General features: G+C 38.0%; 1 protein-coding gene across 5 annotated transcripts in view; it reads right to left on the reverse strand.

Annotated features, from left to right (window-relative positions):
- PDE4D (phosphodiesterase 4D) overlaps positions 1-23,150 on the reverse strand; it is an 889,016-nt gene that overhangs the window by 206,323 nt on the left and 659,543 nt on the right. For all 5 annotated transcript variants that reach the window (XM_004380493.2, XM_004380496.2, XM_023734997.1 and 2 more), the window contains exon 5: positions 20,726-20,775. In XM_004380493.2, the coding sequence (XP_004380550.1) occupies positions 20,726-20,775 (50 nt within the window). The remainder of the gene's footprint in view (positions 1-20,725; positions 20,776-23,150) is intronic.

A 23,150-nucleotide genomic window follows, 5' to 3' on the forward strand; every position in this document is an offset into this window, starting at 1 on the left:
TTTTTAAATGAATAATGTGACACACAAATCTGTTGGATTCTTCAGAGGTTATTATTCAAACCTGTTGCTTTGCACTATGTTTCTCCAAAAGAAACACAAATCTAATCATATACCTACTTCTCTCCTTCTAGATTGTTTCACTCTTTCTTCACATGCGAAGATGTGAGCGAGTATTTCCATTTTCCTGCACTTTAAATCTGTTGCAAAGTAAATATTTGCTAGGAGGGAAATGTGTATAAGGAATGTTTATCAGACTATGGTTTTTATTAGGCTCTGTCCCAGCATTTTTTTTTTTTTAATTTTTTGCCCTACTTCGATGGTGTCTTTGATGTCTTGTTTTGACCAGCTGCTGAGCTTTTTGTGGTTATCTGTTTACATCATTTTTAAAAATTGTACATAAATGAAATTTGAACAAAATGAACAGTACTTTAACATTGTTTCAAAATCAAACATGTTCCTAAGGAATCTGATTTGTGGCAGATGGAGAACAAGACCTTCCAGAGGAAGGGCTGTTAAGTGAGTCTTAATTGCTTGCACATGAAAATATAGTGACTAAGTTTGTGTGCACAATTAGGAATTTAAATGTGTTGGAAAGAATTGGCCATAGAAACAGGCAGGCATTTTTGCAGGCATAGCTAGTTTCTTATGAACACAGACAATAGAACGCAGTAAAGGAAAATAAGAGAAATTTAGTTGTTCGTTCTTTCTTATGTTTGGCTCCTAGTTCTAAATATGATTCGTTTGCCTCTAAAACTCACTGATAGAAGTGTCAAAATACACTCACAAAAAACAATCTTCACTCAAGAATTAGTATTTCTTTTTAGATCCTACTATACACTAGATACTAGGCTAGGTGCTTATTCATCTAATTTAATCCTTATAAAAACCCTCTGTATAGGTTTGTTATGCTCCCCATTTTATAGGTGAGAAAATTGAGCCTTAAAAAAAAAAAAAAGCTTGCCCAAAATCAAATGGCTAATAAGTGGCAAAGTCAGGATTCTACTACTGCATTAATTTAATGAATCCAAAGTCCATCCTCTTAGGGTACCTCACTACTCCCTGGAAAAATACACATCTGGGAATAAATAAATAAACTGTAACACCAAGGGTGGGTACACTTTCAGTTTTGAGTCAATAAAGCTTCCTTGCATTGAGTGATATGGCATGGTGAGGTTGGTAGACAGGCTAGAGTCAGTCAGGTCTAGGGACAAATGAGATGTCATTGAAGGTGTGATAAGGAAGGCATGACTGGTCCTGGGGAGGTAAATGGTTCTTTTTTAAGGTGTGGATAATCTAGACAGTGGTCAAGACTGAGGCGTTAGATTTAGATACAGAAGCCAGGACCTGCTATCGCTGGGTGGCTTCTGAAGCTTGGTCAGACTGTGAGGTGGGGAGTATGGTGTTCAGGTGGAAGAATCTAGTTAGATGCCAGCCCCATGGTAACCTCTATGGAAAACAGGCTGTGGCAGCAGTGAGGTTTTACCTGATTGCTTCTGCCATAGCGTGTGACACTCAGTCTAGCTCCCCAAGCCAGGTATTGGGCCCTCTTCCTCACAATGACTCTGACTTCCCAAGTGGGTAGCTCATTCTACAGTGAGCTTCCATTGCTCTTCAAGAATTTAAATCCATCTTACGTCACTGATGAACCCAAATGTCTTTTGTAGGGAATCTCAAATTCTCCTTCAGATTCTTTCTCCTTGGGAAATACATGCTTCCCTGGAATGGAGGGGGAGACTAGTACCAAGGAGCCTTTGATGTATGCCAATGTGTGGGTATTTATGTCTAAAGTTCAAGCAATGGATCTTGAAATAAATTTAGAAACTCAATTCATTCATATACTGGGGCCTACTTACATATTATTCTCAGAAAGTTGAGAGGATTAAAAATTAATTCTGTTTGTGCCGTTCTGCATCCCTTAAAGTGAGCCTAATTAGTGGGTGACTTATTGGAAACAGTCTATTTAGATTCCTATAAACGAAGATCATCAGAATGCAAATTGTTCTTCACTTTGATTCCTACACTTGTAATTATGTAAACCAGGAGCCATAGATCATGGCACCTTATAGAGAACTAGGCATAAAGGAAGTATAAATAAATGCCTGTGAATCAAATAATCAGGCAGTCAAATAATATTTGTGCTTTCAGAGGAACTGGGTTTTCAGGGAAACATTAATGAACAAGTATCATTCCGCATCCCTAAAAAAGTTAGTATCACAAAGACGAGTTTATCGAGAAATATATTAGCAAAATAAGTAGTGTATCGAGGCTAATCCTCTTATTTCATTATAATCAATATTTTATTTTTTAGCTCTCAGCATTCATTTCCCTTTTCTATAAGCTCCCTAATTTCTTCCTGGAATTAACTTGGTGTCTCTATTGGATATTACTAATAATAGCGTAGCCAACAATTATCAAGTGCTTAGTATGCACTCATGCATTGTGCTTTGCTGTTAGGTGCCCTCAAATCGGTTCCGACTCTTAGTGACCCTACATACAACAGAACGAAACACTGCCCAGTCCTGTACCATCCTCACAATTGTTGCTATGTTGAGCCCATTGTTGCTGCCACTGTGTCAATCTATTTCCTTGAGGGTTTTCCTTTTTTACTGACCCTCTACTTTACCAACCATGATGTCGTTTTCCAGGGACTGGTCCCTCCTGATAACATGTCCAAAGTACGTGAGACAAAGTCTCGCCATCCTTGTTTCTGAGGAGCATTCTGGTTATACTTCTTCTAAGACAGATTTGTTCATTCTTCTGGCAGTCCATAGTATATTCATATTCTTCACCAACACCATAATTCAAAAGCGTCAATTCTTCCTCGGTCTTCCTTATTCATTGTCCAAATCTCACATGCATATGAGGCAATTGAAAATACTAGGGCTTGGGTCAGGCACATCTTAGTCCTCAAAATTATATCTTTGCTTTTTAAGACTTTAAAGAGGTCTTTTGTAGCATATTTCCCCAATTCAATATGTGATTTCATTTCTTGACTGCTGCTTACATGGGTGTTGATTGTGAATCCAAGTAAAATGAAATCCTTGACAAATATTTTCTCTGTTCATCACGATGTTGCTTATTGGTCCAGTTGTGAGGATTTTTGTGCTTAGGGTTTCATAAATATCATCTCAAACATTTTTCATGACCTCCTTACTGTTATTATGCTCACTTCAAAACTGAGAAACTGAGGTTCTGGAAGTTCATATAACTTATTTGAGGAGAAACATCTAGAAGTGGCAGAGCTAGGATATGACCCTATAGAATATACCCAATAACCCAGGCTCTTACTATCTATATTAATTACATAGTCTGATGGAACTAAAGTCAGATGGTCTTCCTTTAGCCGAGGTTCCAAACCCAAACTAGACCAACTAGACTGTTTCACTGGAGTGTGACTCTTAAGCAGGATAACAAACTGAAAGCAGTTGCAGGGATCTCACTAGATTGTTCCTGCCATGAGACTTTTCTTTTAATTTGTGGCTTTCTAACGTCCGAAGACGCATTGATTCCTTCAAACCTAATCCTCCAGCCTCTGCACTAATTCTCAGGGAATTGGGAATGCTTCTAATATTCTTCCACTAAATTCCATTTTGCTTAAGGTACCCAGAGTAGCCAGAGTTGGTTTCTGTCTTGCAACCAAAGAACCACTGCTGATACACCATTCTCTAAGGGGAGTTTATAAGCCAGCCTTCGGGAGAATTGGATGGAATTGTCAATGAGCGTGATGCTGAAGCACTGTAAGTCCTCAATAATGATTTAATAAATCCACTGAGAAACAACAATGTGACAAGATAACAGGCAAATCTCCTCTGCTGCCCTTTCTGTGAAATTGAGAGCGCTCAGGCCTTCTTCTACTTTCTGGTGCTACTAAGTTGTCTCTAAATTCCTGAATTGGTTCCCCAGGCTCTTTCTAGTCAATGTACTAAGTAGCATTTTAGGCAGCTTCCTGGATCTCTAGGAAAAGAGATGTCACCTCACTCCATTTCTTTATGTCTCCTTCCTTTCTGTATTTTATTTCCTCTTTTATCCATTCATTTATAAACCCTCTATTTCCAATTTAGTCAATACTCTTTGTCATTCAACAAAACATATTTTCTCTTTTTTAATTCCATGAACCTCTAGGATAATGATTCTAAAGCTCAGTGAAGGAGTGTTGTGCCTCATTGGATCTTCGGAGCTTAAGCACAGTCTCTCACATACTAGGGGCTAAATGAGTGAAAGAGCAAACCCACGAAGACACACAAGAATGGAATTCTCCGTGTGGAGAATTCACCGTGCAATATGCATATATCAGAAGTATATTCTGAAAAAAATGTTGTCAGCTTCCCTCCTTTTTTTTTTTTTTTTTTGGCCAGGCATATAGAGCATAAAAAATTAGAAGTACTTCCAGTTTATAATCTCAGAGTGCCAACCATGATGAAAAAGAACTACATAAAAGAGAGAGGAGATGACTGAATGGCCTTTAAACAACAACAACAAAAAAAACCCAAACCCATTGCCATCTAGTTGATTCTGTCTCATAGCAACCCTATAGGACAAGGCACAACTACCCCATAGGGTTTCCAAGGCTGTAATCTTTACAGAAGCAGACTGCCACATCTTCCTCCTGCAGAGAAGCTGGTAAATTCAAAATGCCTGTCTTTCGGTTATCGGTCAAGTGCTTAACCATTGCACCACTAAGGCTCCTTAATGTGGCCTTTAGAAGATACTAAAAAGCACTGAATATTTATATACTAGAAATATCCAGAAGAAGTACAGTTGGGGGATAGAGAGTTAGGGAATTTCATGCTTAAAAATGGTACCCAAAAAGATGTTAATAAATATAAAGAGCCTATCTCAATCCTCATCAAAAACAAGATGTATATCACCACTTGGTAGAGTCTGTAATTTTTAGGGGCTTAACAGTAGTCCCAGAGCCTTGGTAATGCAGTGGTTAATAGTTCGGCTGCTAACCAAAAGGTTGGCAGTTTGAACCCACCAGCTGCTCCTTGGAAATCCTAAGGGGCAGTTCTGCTCTATCATATAGGGTATCATCGACTTGGAATCGACTTGATGGCAATGAGTTTGGTTTTAGTTTGGTTTAAGAGTGGTCCCAGAAGCAAGGTGAGTGCTGAGGATCAAGAGAGCTTTCTCCCGAATCTTCTGAAATATTCATCTGCCTTACTTCCTACAGAGATCACAAGGCCTTGTTGATTTTCTGGCCTTGGCTACTCTGGTAATAATAGGCAAGTTAGAGAAGTCAGGAAGAGAATTGGGAGAATTGAAGAATGCTTGAGGAATTCCATATCCCAAGCAGGAATCTTTTCCTTTGTTTATATAACTGGCTCCTTTTGGTTTCTCAAAGTGTTTCCTGCATCCATAGCTCAACTCTCCTTGTCCTACTTAAATAAATATATATATATTTAAATATATATATGTAAAATATGATGGATGATATAGATTCATTATCTGCTCTCTCTTCTTCAAAAGGAAGGAAGGAAAGAAGAAAGAAAGGAAGGGAGGGAGAGGAAAAGAGTGAAAGAAAGAAATCTCTAGGGAATAACTTTGGGGAGAAGTAAATGACTGCAGCTTGTGTGTGCTTGTGTCATATGTCAATGAATTTTAAGGGAAGGAAGCCTTAACATTCTGCCTCTGAGCCAGACTTAATTTACTTTGTCATTTGCTAGCTATATATTTTAATTACATTATTTCACTTTTCTTGCCCAGTTCTGTATCTATAAAGCAAGAACAGTAACAGTGTATACCTCTTTGGATTATATAGGGTTTAAAAGAAGTTATACATGTAGAGTATATACTACACAGTAAATGTCAATAAATGTTAACTTTTATTAATATTAGTATTAATAATATATCCAAATGATTTTTTTTCTAGCACTTCTTAGACAGTGAAAGAAAGGATGCTATGAGTGAAGCCCTCATTTATTCATAGAGTTAAGTAATTCAGTGTAATACTTAACTAGTAAAATTTGGGAAATAAGCCCCAAAGGAATTTTAAATATTTTGCCCCACCGCAGTCCTTGTATTCTGAGTATGCCTAGAATATTTTTTAAGGCTTACTACGGGTAGGAAGCACTTTGTGGCTAAAGGGAGTGACTTAAGAATGCATGCAGCTTTTGTTGTTCTCTTTTTTTAAGGAGACTTGGTTCTGTGCCTCAAAAGACAAAAAGAATACAGTTACTGAACATAATGTTTCCCAAACTCGCTCCCACCCACATACACAAACATGGACATAATACTTCATTTTCTTCTAGGAAAAGCCCAAGTTGGCCCTATTAAAATCTTGTATACATTTTAAAAGATAATGACAATGATGACCCTGATGACAACCATAGCACAGATAATAATACCACCTTGTAGTTCTTCCCAGTAATCACAGAGCACTTCACACATATTATCTTGTTTATCCTTGACTGTATTATTTGTTAGATGGAAGTGTGGGTCTTACTATGCATATTTTCCAGAAAGATGGTAATTTTCTAACAAATTATCAACAACCAAAGGCAACACTGTAGACAGTAGCATTGTCACTTCTTTAAAACCCATTGCCATTGAGTCAACTCCCACTCATAGCGACCCTACAGGACAGAGTAGAACTGCCCAACAGGGTTTCCAAGGAGCGGCTGGGAGATTCAAACTGTCAACCTTTTGGTTAAGTATTCCATTCTTTCCCAAATTTGGCTAATCAAATGAGTCGCCTGGGAGCAGAGGTTCTGGCTCAGCCTGTCTGGCAATCTGTCTTTTTGTATTTGTTTACAGGTGTCCCTTAGGGATTCCTTTGATCAAGCAGGTTTGGGAAATACTGTCCTTTCCTACCTCAAAGTGGTAAGAAAAGGATACTGACAAGAGTGGACTTTGGTGAAGTTTAGATCCTCTATATACAGGGTGAAGAATAGTGAATATACCTTGAACTGCCAAAAGAACAAACAAATAACTCTTAGAAGGAATACAAACAAAACGCTCCTTAGAAACAAGGATGGCAAGACTTTGACACACTTACTTTAGACATGTCATTAGAAAACAACAATCGCTGGAAGAGGACATCATGTATGATAAAGTGAAGAGTTAGTGAAAAGGAGGGAAACTCTCTATGAGATGGGCTGACACTCTAGATTCAACAACTGACTCAAACATACAGATGATCATGAAGATGACACAAGATAGGCCATACTTCATTCCATTATACATAAAGTCGCCATGTATTGGAGTTGAATTAAGGCAACTAACAACAACAACAATTTACATGGAGAATAATAGAACAGTCTTCTCATAGGCTCAGTACTCAGGTAATACAGTGCTGCCCTATCCAAAGGATAGTATTATTTGAAATACAGTTAATGCTCCTCTGTGGTACCCTGATATTGAAATATCATTAGGTAGCATCTCACCAGTACCTTTTCTAGATGAGGAAAGGCAAAGCGAGGGACAACTGAAATCTGAGAAAGACATGTTTGCCACTAGGTTCTATATAAAATGATAGTCTTCTGCTTTTGCTCGTTACTAGTCAATATTTAAAAGTCGTAAATTAAATCTAATATGTTTACCTGTGTTTTATTGGCTACACAAAGGCATTTGACTGTGTGGATCATAACAAATTATGTACAACATTGTGAAGAATGGAAATTCCAGAGCTCTTAATTGTGTTTATGCAGAACTTGTACATAGATCAACAAGCAGTTGTTCAAACAGAACAAGGTGATACCGTGTGGTTTAAAATTGGAAAAGGTGCGTGGCAGGGTTACATACTTTCACCACACTTATTCAATCTGTATGATAAGCAAATAATCCTAGAAGCTAGACTATATAAAGAAGAACATGGCATCAGAATTGGTGGAAGATTCATTAACAATCTGCAATATACAGATGACACAACCTTGCTTACTGAAAGCGAAGAAGACTTGAAGCACTTACTGATGAAGACTACATTCTTCAGTATGGATTATACCTCAACATAAAAATCCTTACAACTAGACCAATAAACACCACCATGATAAACGGCAAAGACATTTAAGTTGTCAAAGATTTCATTTATCTTGGATCAACATCAATACCTATGGAAGCAACAGTCAAGAAACCAAACAATGTCCAGTTAGTTAGTCTGACTTCTGATGTATCTGAATTATAAGGAACTGCACTTACAACCACGTGTTTTTGTGGTTTTTTTGTACCATACTTCTTACTGTTAGCAGTATGTACTACATACAGTGTTGTAGGACTTAATTTGTTGATGTTATCATTCTCAGATGTTCACTAGTAGATGTTCAGTGTTCTGATTCATGAAGTTACTGATAATAAAAGGCAATAATAATGAAAACTAAAAAAAAAATGAGGTATTTGACCTAGGTCAGAATCAACTTACAACAGAATGGTAGGAATGGAACCCCGTCGTAAGTAGGGGACTATCTCTATCATATTGGGCAAATCTGCTGCAAAAGACCACTTTAAAGTGCTAAAAAGCAAAGATGTCACTTTGAGGACTCAGGTGCACCTGACCCAAGCCATGGTATTTTCAATTGCTTCATATGCATGCGAAAGCTGGACAGTGAAAAAGGAAGACCAAAGAAGAATCAACACATTTGAATTGTGGTGTTGGCAAAGAATATTGAATATACCATAGACTGCCAGAAGAATGATCAAATATGTCTTGAAAGAAGTACATCCAGAATGCTCCTTAGAAGTGAGGATGGGGGATTTCATCTCGCTTACTTTGGACATGTTATCGGGGGGATCAATCTTTGGTGAGGGATATCATGTTTGGTAAAGCAGAGGGTCAGAGAAAAAGAAATAAACCCTCACCGAGATGGATTGACACAGTGTTTGCAATAATGGGCTCAAACATAGCAACAATTGTTGGGATGGCACAGGACCAGGCAATGTTTTGTTCTGTTGTACATAGGGTCGCTATGAGTAGGAGCTCACTGGAAGGCACCTAACAACATAATTAAAATGCATTAAATGTGTGCCTATTGCACACATAGCACTTAATTATATATTCATGAAAACATAAGCATTTTTCTACATTATTAACATTTTCTCATAAATTAATCCTATTAAAATTTTTTTTATTATGGAAAGCGTGAATAAAGAGAATTCACAGACTATTTGTCACCTGCGTTATTTTCAATCTTTTATGCATATGTGTATATGAAACTCATTTTTATTTATTCTCTCTTACTCCACACACTCCAATCAGCCACCGAGTCTTCTCAGCTTTATCTCTGAAAAGAGTTGTGAATCCATCCCCTCATCCCCACCCCCAATGCCTCAACCTCAGTTCAGAGCCACATCACCTTGAGCCTGTATGAAGCCTGTAAGAGCTTTCTATCTATTATGAGGCTGCCTGTAGGCTTTTTTCCTTTCAGTCACTTTTTCTACAATGTTTCCAGTGTTGTCCTTTGAAAATACATATTTGCTCCCCTGCTTAACAATGATTGATGATATCCCATTACCCATAAAATAAAGTACAATGTTATTTACATAGGCATCCAATGTTCCGCATGTTATTGCCTTAATCTACTCTTGGAGCCTCAGGTTCAGCTGCTCTTTGTACTTTTCTGGTCACAGTTCCCCGATCTGTACAGGCACTCCAGGCTTCTCTGACTCTCTCTTGCTGGTCATGAGGTGATCTTCCCCAGAGCATATGGAGAATACCACAAAATTCAAGTTCAGCTGGGAGCTTCCCTTTCTTCCTCCAGGTAGAATCACTTTCCTCTTCCTTCAGATATATATATTTCAAGGTATTTATCTCATGGTACTTAGCTTATACTTAATTATTCATGATTCCTTCTCCCCTAGACAGTGAATTCCTTGAAGCTAGCAGTCATATTTTGCTCATGTTTTATCTCCAACACCTACCTTATTGCCTGCCATATGTAAGGTGGCTAGAAAATATTTGTTGACCAAATTAATAATAATAATAAAATATTATAGCAATAAGGATAGCTAATATTTGTTGAACACATTCTAGGTACCAAGCACTATGCTGAGCACTGACTTAGTATTTACTGATAGGAAAAAGAGAACAGAGAATTTAAGTAAATTGGTTGAGATTACACAGCTAGTAACAGGAAAGCTGGGTTTCCAAATATATAGCCTGACTCATACCAGTTTACTGTGCTGACTGACTAAATGAATATGTAGCCTCATTTCGTTATTTCAATTAATGTTACAACAAAATAGCCAGAGCAGATATTCAGACAACAGAGGTACAATTAAATTATTTTTCCCTATGGTTATGGCATATCACTTGTTTTTACTGTTTATAAAACCAAGTGTAACTTCAATCAATTCTTGGTCAAAAAGCCACCATGTAAAACATAGTCTTTTTACATATTAGTTGTAACTCTGCTTATCTAAATAAAAGCGTAGGAAGGCAAAATAAGTTAGTTTGTAAGGAAGAAAACAGACTTCCACATCTCCAAAAGATCAAAAGTTTGACACATAAGCAATCAGATTCCACGCAACTAAGCAAATCTTGTAGTTCAGTGTTTTTCCCAGAAAACAGTCTTTCTTTATGTGGGGATTTTGGAAAAAGTAAAGTCCTTCGGCTTAAAAAATTTAGAACCCTTCACAGTCATTAGATACATTAAGTATAAAGGTAAAACAAGCAAAAAACTGTGAACAAGTCAATTTAAAACCACACATATATACAATCTTTATTAATTTTTTTATTAAAGCTATTAAACATAATGTATAATCACCATTTTTTCAATCACATTCCTGAAAAAGCTTACCAAGCAATCATTCTCTGAAATTATTAAAGTGCTGCCACAATCTTTGCCCTTATAAAAAGGAAAAATAACCAGAACAAAAAACTGCATGATGAAGCTAGTCCTGCTAGTAGTTGATGAGCAGAGTAGGACTTCTGTGGAATGGCTAGATTTTTCATCCTCTTTCTTATAATTCAGTGTCTCCTAAGGTCTTATATGTTTCTTTCACATACATCCCTTTTGTAATTATTTAGAAGACTTGTTTGTATGGCTCTTACTCCCAACTATTACCTCAGTTATATATTTATTTTTATATTATATATACTACTTGTTTTTGAACAATGCAAGAAGCATCAAAAGAAGATGGAAGGAATACACAGTGACTGTACCAAAAAGAATTGGTGGGCATTCAAACATTTCAGGAGGTAGCATATGATCAAAAACTGATGGTACTGAAGGAAGAAGTGCAAGCTGCACTGAAGGCATTGGCAAAAAACAAGGCTCTAGGAATTAACAGGATACCAACTGAGATGTTTCAACAAACAGATGCAATGCTGGAAGCACTCACTCGTCTATGCCAAGAAGTTTAGAGGATAGCTACCTTAACAACCAGAAGAGATCTATATTTGTGCCTATTCCAAAGAAAGGTGATCCAACAGAATCATAAATTATCAAACAATATCACACACAAATACAATTTTCTGAAGATAATTCAAAAATGGTTGCATCAGACAACGGTACATCGACAGGGAACTGCCAGAAGTTCAAGCCAGACTCAGAAGAAGACATGGAAGGAAGGATATCACTGCTGATGTCAGATGATCTTGGCTGAAAGCGGAGAATACCAGAAAGATGTTTACCTGTGTTTTACTGACTATGAAAAGGCATTAGAATGTGTGGATCCTAACAAATTATGGATAACATTGCCAAGAATGGGAATTCCTGAACACATAATTGTGCTCATGTGGAACCTGTACATAGACCAAGAGGCAGTCTTTCAAACAAAACAAGGGGATACTGTGTGGTTTAAAATCAGGAAAGGTGTGTGTCAGTGTTGTGTCCTTTCATCATACTTCTTCAATCTGTATGCTGAACAAATAATCCAAGAAGCTGGACTATATGAAGAAGAATGCAGCATCAGGATTGGAGGAAATCTCATTAACAACCTGCGATATGCAGATCATATAAGCTTGTTTGCTGAAAGCGAAGAGGACTTGAATCACTTACTGATGAAGATCAAAGACTGTACAGCCTTCAGTATGGATTACACCTCATCATAAAGAAAACAAAAATCCTCACAACTGGACCAATAAGCAACATCATGATAAAGAGAGAAAAGATTCAATTGTCAAGGATTTCATTTTACTTGGATCCACAGTCAGTGCCCACGGAAGCAGTAGTTAAGAAATCAAACGACGTATTGCACTGGGCAAATCTGCTGCTAAAGATCTCTTTAAAATGTTAAAAAGCAAAGATATCACCTCAAGGACTAAGGTGCACCTGACCCAAGCCATGGTATTTTCAATTGCCTCATATGCATGTGAAAGCTGGACAATGAATAAGGAAGACGAAAGAAGAATCGATGCCTTTAAATTATGGTGTTGGCAAAGAATATTGAATATACCATGGACTGCCAGAAGAATGAACAAATCTGTCTTGGAAGAAGTACAGCCAGAATGCTCCTTAGACGGGAGGATGGCAAGACTTCGTCCCACATACTTTAGACATATTATCAGGAGGGATCTATTCCCGGAGAAGGACATCATGCTTGGTAATGTAGAGGGCCAGCAAAAAAGAGCAAGACCCTCAATGAGATGGACTGACACAGCAACTGGAACAACGGGCTCAAATATAGCAACGCTTGTGAGGATGACGCACGACCAGGCGGTGTTGCATTCTGTTGTATATCGGGTCGCTATGAGTTGGAGCCCACTCGACAGCACCCAACAACAACAACTTGTTTTTAACACACAGGCACATACACAGACTTGAAAGACAGACCATCATTACTGTCACCATAAATTAGCTGCTTAGTTCCTTTCTTTTAATAAGCTCAAAGTGTTAAATTACCTCAGATAATAACAAATAATTGTTCCAATTAAATATCTTCATTGTGCATGTGTACACGTGTCTTCTTTTATTTTCTTTTTCTCATTAGATCTTCTGAACTGCTTTGTGCTTTAGAAGAACAATTAACATACAAGATTATGTTTCTGATTTTACTTTGAGTGATTAGTATTATCTGGATAGTTTACTTTTTATTCCCCAACTTACCTAACAACTAAATTCTATTTAGAAAACACTATTTTTTTTTTTAAAGGCATCATGAATATTCAGGGTATAAAATAATAGGAAGTGGAAGGAAAATATATGAAATTTTCTTCGGAACCAAGACTTCCTTCGTGTTGTTTTATGCTTGTTGCTGCGTCATGTGTCTCCCTCTACAGGTAAAGAGGAGGTAATTGTACTAACTTGCTTGAATAGAAGAACTTGTATTTTCTGAAGTCCAAGGCTAAAAGACTTTTGCACTAGGCTGCCTATCTTTACTTCTCTGAGGGTCTCTAAGATATAGTCAATGGATATAATCAAAACAGCCCTAAATACATGTCAAGGGATATTTCAGGACGATGGGACTTTGGGACAAGATATTTTCTAATTTTCAAGTCCATGTTAAAACAAACAAACAAACAAAAAAACCCAAACTACAAATCAATGCTTTATCTGTTACTCAGAAATTAATATGCTTTAGTACTTCTTTTTCTTTCCCTAAAGAATACACTTCTAGGCTGGGTCTGAAGGTCTAATCTAATGGGTGATTCTATAGAGGTAGTATATGGTATAAGATGGATCCCAGACTCGGAAAAAGGACCATGGGTTTATTCCCGGTTCTGCCACTAAGTAGCATGTTATCTTACTAGGTCTCAGTTTTCTCATATTTAAAATAAAAAAGTTACATACAGTCTTTCACAGAAATCCTCTGATTTGAGGATGATTAAATAAAAGGGTTAGGAAATGTGGAAATTTGGAAAAATACTGAAAAATGATATTGTGAAGGACACCACAAGGTTTCATAACACAGCTGAAGAACACTGTTTTTGAGTTTACATCATTTGAAAATAAAATGCTCCAAAGGATTAATTGTGCCCAGGTGACATGGTTCTACTCAAGAGCAGGGGCCCAGTGTCACAATATAGGTATGGCTTGGCCATCTTTGAGTCTTTGCTGCCCTCTCGTCTTTCAACGTATTCTTTAGGTCTGGCATTCACTGCCTGCTAAAGACCTGCGCAGGTGAGCCTTGCTCTTATTCCTAAAAATGCCCATTCATTACTCTTTAAAAAATACAACCATTATTATAGGTACCAGAAAAGCTGTGTGATGGTTAAGGTTTTGTGTCAACTTGATGAGGCCATGATTTTCAGTAGTTTGCCAGATATTATATAATCGTCCTCAATTTTGAGATCTGATATGAGCAGCCAATCAGCTGAGAGGGGATTTTCCTCAGAGGTGTGGCCTGCACCCAATATATATGGATGTTCTGGCAAAGCTTGCTCTCTCTCAATCCTGAATCCATCTCATCATCCTCTGACCTTTGGTTCTTGGAATGTGAGCCAGCAGCCTGCCACCTGACCTGCCAATTTTGGGTTTGTCAGCCCCTGCTTTGATGTGTTGACTGACTCTTCTTTTTAAATAATTAAACAATTGGGTTTATATAGAGAATTAATTTCTTTCCTTGAAAGAGCTGTTACTCAAAAGCCTCCAGCCTGAAGCCTGACTCACAGATTTGGGACTTGCCAGCCTCCATAACTGTATAAGCCATTTCCTTAAAATAAAATCTGTTTCTATATATGTATATATATACACTTCACTAGTTTTGCTCCTCTAGACATGCCAGCCTAAGACAACCTGACACATCATCAATGCCTTCCTCCACCTCTATTCTACCATAGTTTCTAAATTGACTTTACCCACTGCCTTCCAGTAGATTCCTACTCATAGTGACCTATAGGACAGAGCAGAACTGCCCCCTAGGGTGTCCAAGGTTGTATGTCTTCACAGAAGCAGACTGCCACATCCTAGTCCTGTAGAGTGGCTGGTGGGTTTGAACAGAGGACTCTTCAGTTAGCAGCCAAGAAACAAAAAATGCCAGGCAGGGGATAGGGCTGTAGGAAGAAACTAACATTTGGTGAGTTACTCATAACTTGCTGAGCCCTGTCCTTGATATACTTATTTCCTTGAATCTTTGCAACAACCCTGAAAGGCAGGTATTGATATCTCTGTTTTTCGAATTAGAGCTAAGGAGAGAGACAGGGTTTGCCCTTAGGCTCCAGGGGCTGCCATCTTTTACCATACTACCCTAAAGAACAAAATAGCTTTTTAGTAGTAAGTCTCTTTTATAAACAAACATTTGGAAGCTTTATTTTAAAGCAATCGTTAGATCATTTCATATCTATCTACAGTCATCCCTTAGTATCCGTGGGTGATTGGTTCCAGGACCTCTGAGGATACCAAAATCCATGGATACTGAAGTCGCTTATATAAAATGGTGCAGTATTTGCATGTAACCTATGCACATCCTCCTGTGTACCTAATACAATATAAGTGCTATGTAAATAGCTGTTATACAGTACTGTATTGTTTGGGGAAAAATGACAAGACGGGAGGTGAACAATGCTCAAACAACCCGTGTTGGAGAGAGACTGAGGAAAGGCAGGAGGCTACAGCAGCATATGCCTACACATCAGTTCACTTGTGTGGATTCAGCACAGTGCTCAGCACATGGAAAATTCAAGTTTTGCTTTTTGGAAGTTTTTTTTCCCCTGAATATTTTCAATCTGAGGTTGGCTGAATCTGCTGATACGGAACCTGCGGACACAGAGGGCCGACTGTACAGTCACTTTTCATTATTCTCAGTAGTTATGTTCTATAAAGTTCCTGGAAATGCTGAATTAGTGAATACCGAACCAGTCTTTTGACGTCAGGTAGAAACGTGTTGCTATGTGCACGTGTATGCTGGCAATGATAATGAGAACACCACGAGTATTGATTTTGAGATTACAGATAAATTTCAGTGATGGGTGAATTCACAAATAGGGACTCCACAAATAATGGGGAACTATTATCTATGGCCAGTACCTAGGTGGCACAAACCATTAAGAGCTTGGCTACTAACCCATAGGTTGGTGGTTTGAATCCACCAAAAGTACCTCAGAAGAAAGTACTAGAGTTCTACTTCTGAAAGATCATAGCCATGGAGCATAGTTCTACTCAGAAACACACAAGGCTGCCATGAATCATAACTGACTTGATGGCAATTGGTTTGGTTTTTAGTTTATTATCGATGGCCACCATCCATTTGTCAGTTGGTCGTGCTATAGCGGCTTGTATGTTGCTATGATGCTGGAAGCTCTACTACTGGTATTTCATATACTAGCAGGGTAACCCATGGTGGATAGGTTTCAGCAAAGCTTCCAGACTAAGACAGACTAGGAAGAAAGGCCTGGTACTCTACTTCCAAAAATTAACAAATGTAAACCTTATGGATCACAACAGAATATTGTCCAATATAGTGCTGGAACATGGACCCTGTAAGTTGGAAGGCACGACACAATACCCACAACAATGGACTCAAACATACCAACAATCACAAAGATGACACAGGATGGGGTAACATTTTGTTCTGTTATATATGAAATCCTCATGAGTTGGAGCTGACCTGATGATAACTAACAAAAAACATTATCTATGGACGTAAAAACTAATGACTAACATGCTCTAACCTTATTGATGTAAAATCAAATTTTCCTGGATTATTTTTCATTAAATAATATATATCAAACTGAATAGCCTCTCAAGGAGCAAAAAGGTGTTATAGATATAAGCTCTGTGAGAGAAAGCCTTAGAAAGCATGTTATGACTTCGTAGACCCTCAAAGTTCTTAATTCTTTTAAAATAATCAAACAATTGGTTTATGGAAAAGTTACAGAAAATTAAATTTTTTCCTTCAAAATGTTATGACTTAAAGTTGTGTTCTTAAATTTTGAAAATGATTCCGAATAATAGTCTATCACCTGTTTGACAAAGGCACCAGTATTGTGGTTGTGAGGAGAGTAAGGGTTAGGTGCTGGGAGCAATAGGAGGTCCATTCGACAGGTGCAAAGGGTGTGTGTCCTTTTTGACCATTTTTGGAAAGAGCCACAAATTTTACACTATGACCCTGCAACCTTTTCTTTCTCTCATTTTCCCTTTCCTCCTTTCATCTCACAGGCCTACGCTTTCTATCACTCCTGGTTCTAGGTACAGAGGGAGCCCTAAAAACAAAGCCAAATAAAAACAGAAAGAAACAAAATTAAAAAAAAAAAAAAAAGATTATTTGAGTGCTTATTCTATGAGGCATTATGCTAAGAGCACCAAACATATTAACTCATTTAATCGAGCAAAAATTGTGTGAAGTATTAACACCATTTTATAGGAGGGGAAACTAAGCAGAACAAGGGTTCATAACTGCCCAAGACCACACCGCTCTCAAATGATAGAGCATGATCTGAACTCAGGCAATCTGGACAGGCAGAGCAACCCCACTGCCCAATTCCAGGTGTACCACGTTCATGACATTTCATGGAGTTACCCTCCAGGGGCGCCCTGGAGCTAGGCATCACAAAGGCCTTGTGGACCAGAGGCATGATGTTAACCATCACATTGCACTGTTCCTTTAAATTTTAAACAAGATTTCTAAGACGGCCAGGTTCATCTTAAAGGACATCCCATCTACTCTCTTTAACACGCTTCTTCCTATTTACCAGGACTACTCCAGAGATACAGCCAGGTTGTAACAACAGGGTGATGCCACAATTAATCACAGGGCTGCTAACCAAAAGGTTGGCGGTTCAAACCCACCCAGTGGATCCAGGGGTAAAAGACCTGGCAATCTGCTCCTGGAAAGATTGCAGCCTAGAAAACCTTATGGAGCAGTTCTACTCTGTCACACAGGGCTGCTATGAGTCGAAAACTGACTCACTGGCAACTAACAAAAACAACAAACAGGGGAATGAGCTTAGAGGAAGAAACTGAGCGGTTGCCTGCTGAGGAAGAGAGCACACAAACACCACCTTTTCAGTATGTATAAAGTCTTACTTTCAAAGTCTCAATCTCCGTTACTGTTATTTATTATTATTATGTTTTATGGGACCACTTTTCCAGAATGGGCTCAGGGAGAGGAACCGTCCCTGCTATTGCCCTCATCGCACCCACCCCCAAAACTGACTTTCCGTCCTTGGTTTGCTATGCTTGGGCAAGGAGAGAGACTTCCAATCTCTAGCCATTTAATTTCCTGTTGTGTTTTGTGATGAACACAGCTGCACTAAGCAGTTAATGACAGTTAATTAGTTTCCCTTCCTAGATATTTATGTAGCCCACTGTCCCTAGGCCTTCAATCAGGAGCTTGTGGGTATGAATGAGGCCACATTAATCTTAATTCCTAGATTACTCCAGGCCTCAGTCATATGTAAAACTTTCTGGCTGCTTCCACATCTCACATGTGTTCAAGACCAAGTCTGTGCCCTCTGAGAGCAGCTATACCCTCCTGTTAATCTGTGGTGGGCATCTGCCAGGGTGGCTGGGCAGCTGCCCTGAGCACTGAACATCCAACATCTCTTGTTGTGTGCAACAATCTCCACTGGTGCCTGCAGCTGCTCTTCTGGGAGGGTGCCCCTCACCCATGGCTAGCTCATGTGTGACTTCAAGCTACAAGAGCTTTCAGGGACCAAAATAGTACTGCATTCTGCTCGGACCACAGCTCACTGTGTTTTTTATTATTGCAAAAATGAGAGGGGGGTAGTCCTCTCTTCACAGGGGTCAGAACTAGTGCACAGGGCAGGGTGGGGGTCAGGTGCCAAGTGGTCTCTCTAAATAGAGGCCCCAGACATGTGCTAACAAAAGTAGGCTTCTTTGTCCCGAAATATATTCAGGCAAGTGGGCAGAAACAGAGGGGTCTAATTCCACACCCCCATCTCAATTTAGGCTTATTTACATTTAATTTGGGTTTTCAAAGAAGAAATCTGTTATTCAAAGGTCTTATTTTAATATACAGGGATTTCAGTTACTGTTGCTCTCATGATCGATGCCAGTAGCAAAACCGTTGAACCATATAAAACCAAAACCAAACCCATTGCCATCAAATCGATTCCAACTCATAGGAACCCTATAGGACAGAGTAGAACTACCTCACTGAGTTTCCAAGGAGAGGCTGGTGGATTTGAACTGCAGACCTTTTGGTTAGCAACCATAGCCTTTAACCACTGTGCCACCAAGGCTCCAATACATATACTGTGAAATGACAACCAAAAATCATCCTCAGTAAGATCTTAAAAATTAAACATGAAAAGAGAATCAATAATTTAATAGGCATTGAAATATAAGTACTTTTCAATAGACGTTCAGAAAGAAGACAACATTACCAACTATTCCATAATCAACTCTGATGTGACCACAAACAAGACCTATTGAAAAATGCAGACTGGACATGATGAACTAATGTTTCAAGCTAAGAGTAATCACTAATAACTGAATAAGGAGCTCCTCAGCGTATTACATATTGGATTCCACAGAAGACAGTTGACCCAAATGAACTACTGGTCTATGTCGTGGATTGAATTGTATGTCCGCCAAATATCTGTCATCTTGGCTAGGTCATGATTCCCAGTATTGTATGATTGTCTATCATTCTGTAATCTGAGGTGATTTCCCTATGTGTTGTAAATCCTATCACTATGTGTAATAAAATGGATTAGCGGCAGTTATACTGACGAAATCTATAAAATTAGATAGTGTCTTAAGCCAATCTCTTTTGAGACATAAAAGAGAGAAGCAAGCAGAGAGACATGGGGACCTCATACCACGAAGAAAGCAGTGCCAGGAGCGCATCCTTTGGACCTGAGATTCCTGTGCTGAGATGTTCCCAGACCAAGGGAAGACTGATGACAAGGACCTTCCTCCAGAGCTGACAGAGAGAGAGAGCATTCCTCTGGAGCCGGCGCCCTGAATTTGGACTTCTAGCCTACTGGACTGTGAGAGAATAAACTTCTCTTTGTTAAAGCCATCCACTTGTGGTATTTCTGTTATAATAGCACTAGATAACTAAGACAGTCTAGTTTGGAGAATATGTTAATTTTCTTCTGCTAATAATTTCAGAAAACATAGGTTTTTCTTTTCCAGGCAATTATTTTAATGGTTCAATTGGGGTTTTAAGAAACGACTAAGTACATTCTATTTGGTTTCAGGTTCAGCAAAATGAGATCCTTCATTCTGGTGTTGGTTCAGTTGAGGTCAAGTCTCATGTTTAAAGTAGACAAATAGGAACTTGGGTAATTTTATTTTTCTGTCCTTTATTGCCCTTATCCTTCCTTCCATTCCTCTATTGCGAACATCTGTGGGACCTTTTGTTTTGCCCCCATCGAATTTTTCTGCATTATATAATTTTTTCTTCTCTACTTTCCCAAATAAATTTATTCTCAGCTCTCTGAGTCCAAGTCAGGACTACTGGAATGGTGTTCTTTCCTACCCATAACTGGTATATTGATTAACCAATAATAATAAAACCTTTTATAATACAGGATTTTTTAAAATAAAAGGTGTATTTTTATCTATGCTTTTTACTTTCATTATACCAAGCTAACATCCACTGACATAGTGCTCATAACATTAGCTTCGAACCAACATGGCAAACATTTTGAAGGTAACAATATCTTTCAAAATACAAATGCTCAGAGCAAAGCCAAATACAAGCAAAAAGACCAGTGGTTAAAAAAAAAAAAGGAACATTAGTACAGATATCCCAAGTAACAGCTTAAATGGACAACCTATGAGATCAACGAAAGAAATGACAGTTCACAGAAGAAAGAATTCATTTTTTTTTAAATTTAGAATTGCAGTATACATTTGGTGTCAGAATTACATTGAATTTTAGAAGATATGCTTTTTTTTTCCCTTAGATATGAGAAGAATAACTTCCCAGATGTTCTTACCTGTTATGGTGGCTTTGTTGATGGATGGTTGGTTGCACATGGGTGATCTTCTGACAAAGAGAGAAAAATAGAAAGCAGTAAATATGTGGTGCTTGTTGATCTGAGTACTCTGAGTCATTTCACATAGGCTATTTTAATTTAAAGGATTATTTTTAAGTTAGAAGATGCAAACGAAGACTTCTTTCAGGGTAGTAGGTCAAGTTCCTAGGGGCCCTCTGTACTATGGCTCAGATCACATATGTCAATGAAGAAGATTGTTAAACCTCAAGGTGATAGGCTTCGGGGTAAATAAAGCTGAAGTAAATGTCACAGGGAAATGATAGAAGAGGAAGTTCTTATTGACTGACAGTTGCTATCGAGTCGATTCTGACGCATGGAGACCCCATGTGTCCAGAGTAAAATTGCTCCATAGGATTTTTCAAGGCTGTGACCTTCCAGAAACAGATCACCAGGCGTGTATTTCGAGGAGCCTCTAGGTGGGTTCGAACCACTAACCTTTTATCTAGTAGTTGAGCACTTAACTGTTTGTGCCACTCAGGAGCTTCTCTAGCTACTCTTTTCCATTTTAATCTGCTCTGTCCCTGTCAATTAGATGAAAGCTTCAGTCTTGCACAGAAGGGGCCTCAGATCATCTTTTTGAGACAGAAGGACCAGTCTGTTTGATCAACTGTTTACCTACCATAGCTTTAGATGCTGGCACCCAAGTGACAATGCCTGAAGGAGGCATAAAGTGAATTGCAAAGTATCATGTGTGCCTTTTAAAGATAAAACCCCAATTTCCTGGCTAAAATTTGAGATTAAAAAATTTGGAAGTAACAATCAGTAATTTCATTTCTCCTGCAGGTCTCAGACTTTCCAAAGGGGAGGTGATCGTATTATCTATGTGCTATCAAGTGCCAAAAACCCCAAGTGGCCATTGATGTCAGCACAGCATGCTGCATAGAAAACATGTGGTACTTAATGAAAACTTCAAAAAGCATACCCCAGGTTTCAAATCCTGCATCACCACCTCACTTTTTCAGCCAATAAGCATTTACAGAGTGATTACTCTGTGCTAGATATTATGTTGGCACCAGGAATACAAACGTGAATGAGATATAATCCCTACTCACTATGAAGTGACTTTTATGTATAATATATAAATATATGTACATATATTATTATAAATATGTATATAAATTATTATAAATATATAGCTAATAAAACATTTGCCATTTCTTCACATGTACCGTTCAGTGACATTAATTACATTTATCATGGTGTTCAACCATAATCATTAACCATTTTTTAAATTTTTTCATCATTCTTAATGGAAGCTCAGTGTCCCCTACAAACTGACTTTCTTAAGGAGCATCCAGACAACCAAATAGGAAACTGAAGCACAGAGATAGGTGCTGTAACAGGGGCTGAGTACAGCATATGGTCAGACAGAGAAGGAAGACCAGATCACCCAGTTTGGGCCTTGTGGGAATATGCATGTTGGGGGTTAGTTAGGAATGATGCTCTAGAAAAAAATATATTTAAGCTGAGATTTAGAGGACAAATTAAAGTGTATGTGGAAGGGGAAAAGATTAAGGCAAGTGTTTAGGCTAAGGGAGCAGGACTGTAAAAATTAATTACCTGGCAAACATGGCAATCAACTGATGCTTCAGCTCCACCCCAATTATTTACATTGTGGCATGGGTATTGATTTTTAAAAACTTATTCTATCACAGGAAGTACTTGCACAATGGCTAGAGTGTTTTGTAATCATGAAAAATGTAAAACTGGGAGGTCAATTACATTATTATGAAATACAGATTTTTTGTTTTGTAAGAAGTAGTAACTATTACCAAATTTTATATGCTTAGTAAGTTATAATTCCAAATAAATTTCCATCACTGTTCTCTTGTATTGATTTAAAGAAACATTTTTTTTTTTCTTCTGGAAGATTCTTTGGGGTTTATATTTTAATGATACTATTTTATTGTTAGCAATAAATTTTTGAAATAATGGCATTTAAATAATAAGTGATCAACTTTCCATTTAATCTTAGAAAATTAATTCTCCCTTTTAAGGTTTTTCACCTTTATCGGAACCCCCAAATTGTAATCATTTCCCATCTCACTTTTCCCGTATCTTTCAAATTCTTCTGTTATCACAGATATCACAATTTTATAAAGTGCTCCCTGAAGGCCACTGATCTGAGAATCAGCGACAGTAGAAGAATCAAAGATCTTTGCTATGAAATGGTACTTCACTAAGCAATTGTTGTCTCAGAATTAAGAGAATGACTTTGAATTGACCTTAAGGCTTGATGAGATGATATACACATGGTTAATTTATGAAGTGAGTCAAAACTATAAAGTTACCCTGAGTGTAAATAATTGCGCAGAGGACTGATGGTGCCAGGTGATTTCTGACAGATGGAATCACTGTATTTATT

This window comes from Trichechus manatus, unplaced genomic scaffold, assembly GCF_000243295.1.
Source record: "Trichechus manatus latirostris isolate Lorelei unplaced genomic scaffold, TriManLat1.0 scaffold00074, whole genome shotgun sequence".
Classification (NCBI taxonomy): domain Eukaryota; kingdom Metazoa; phylum Chordata; class Mammalia; order Sirenia; family Trichechidae; genus Trichechus; species Trichechus manatus.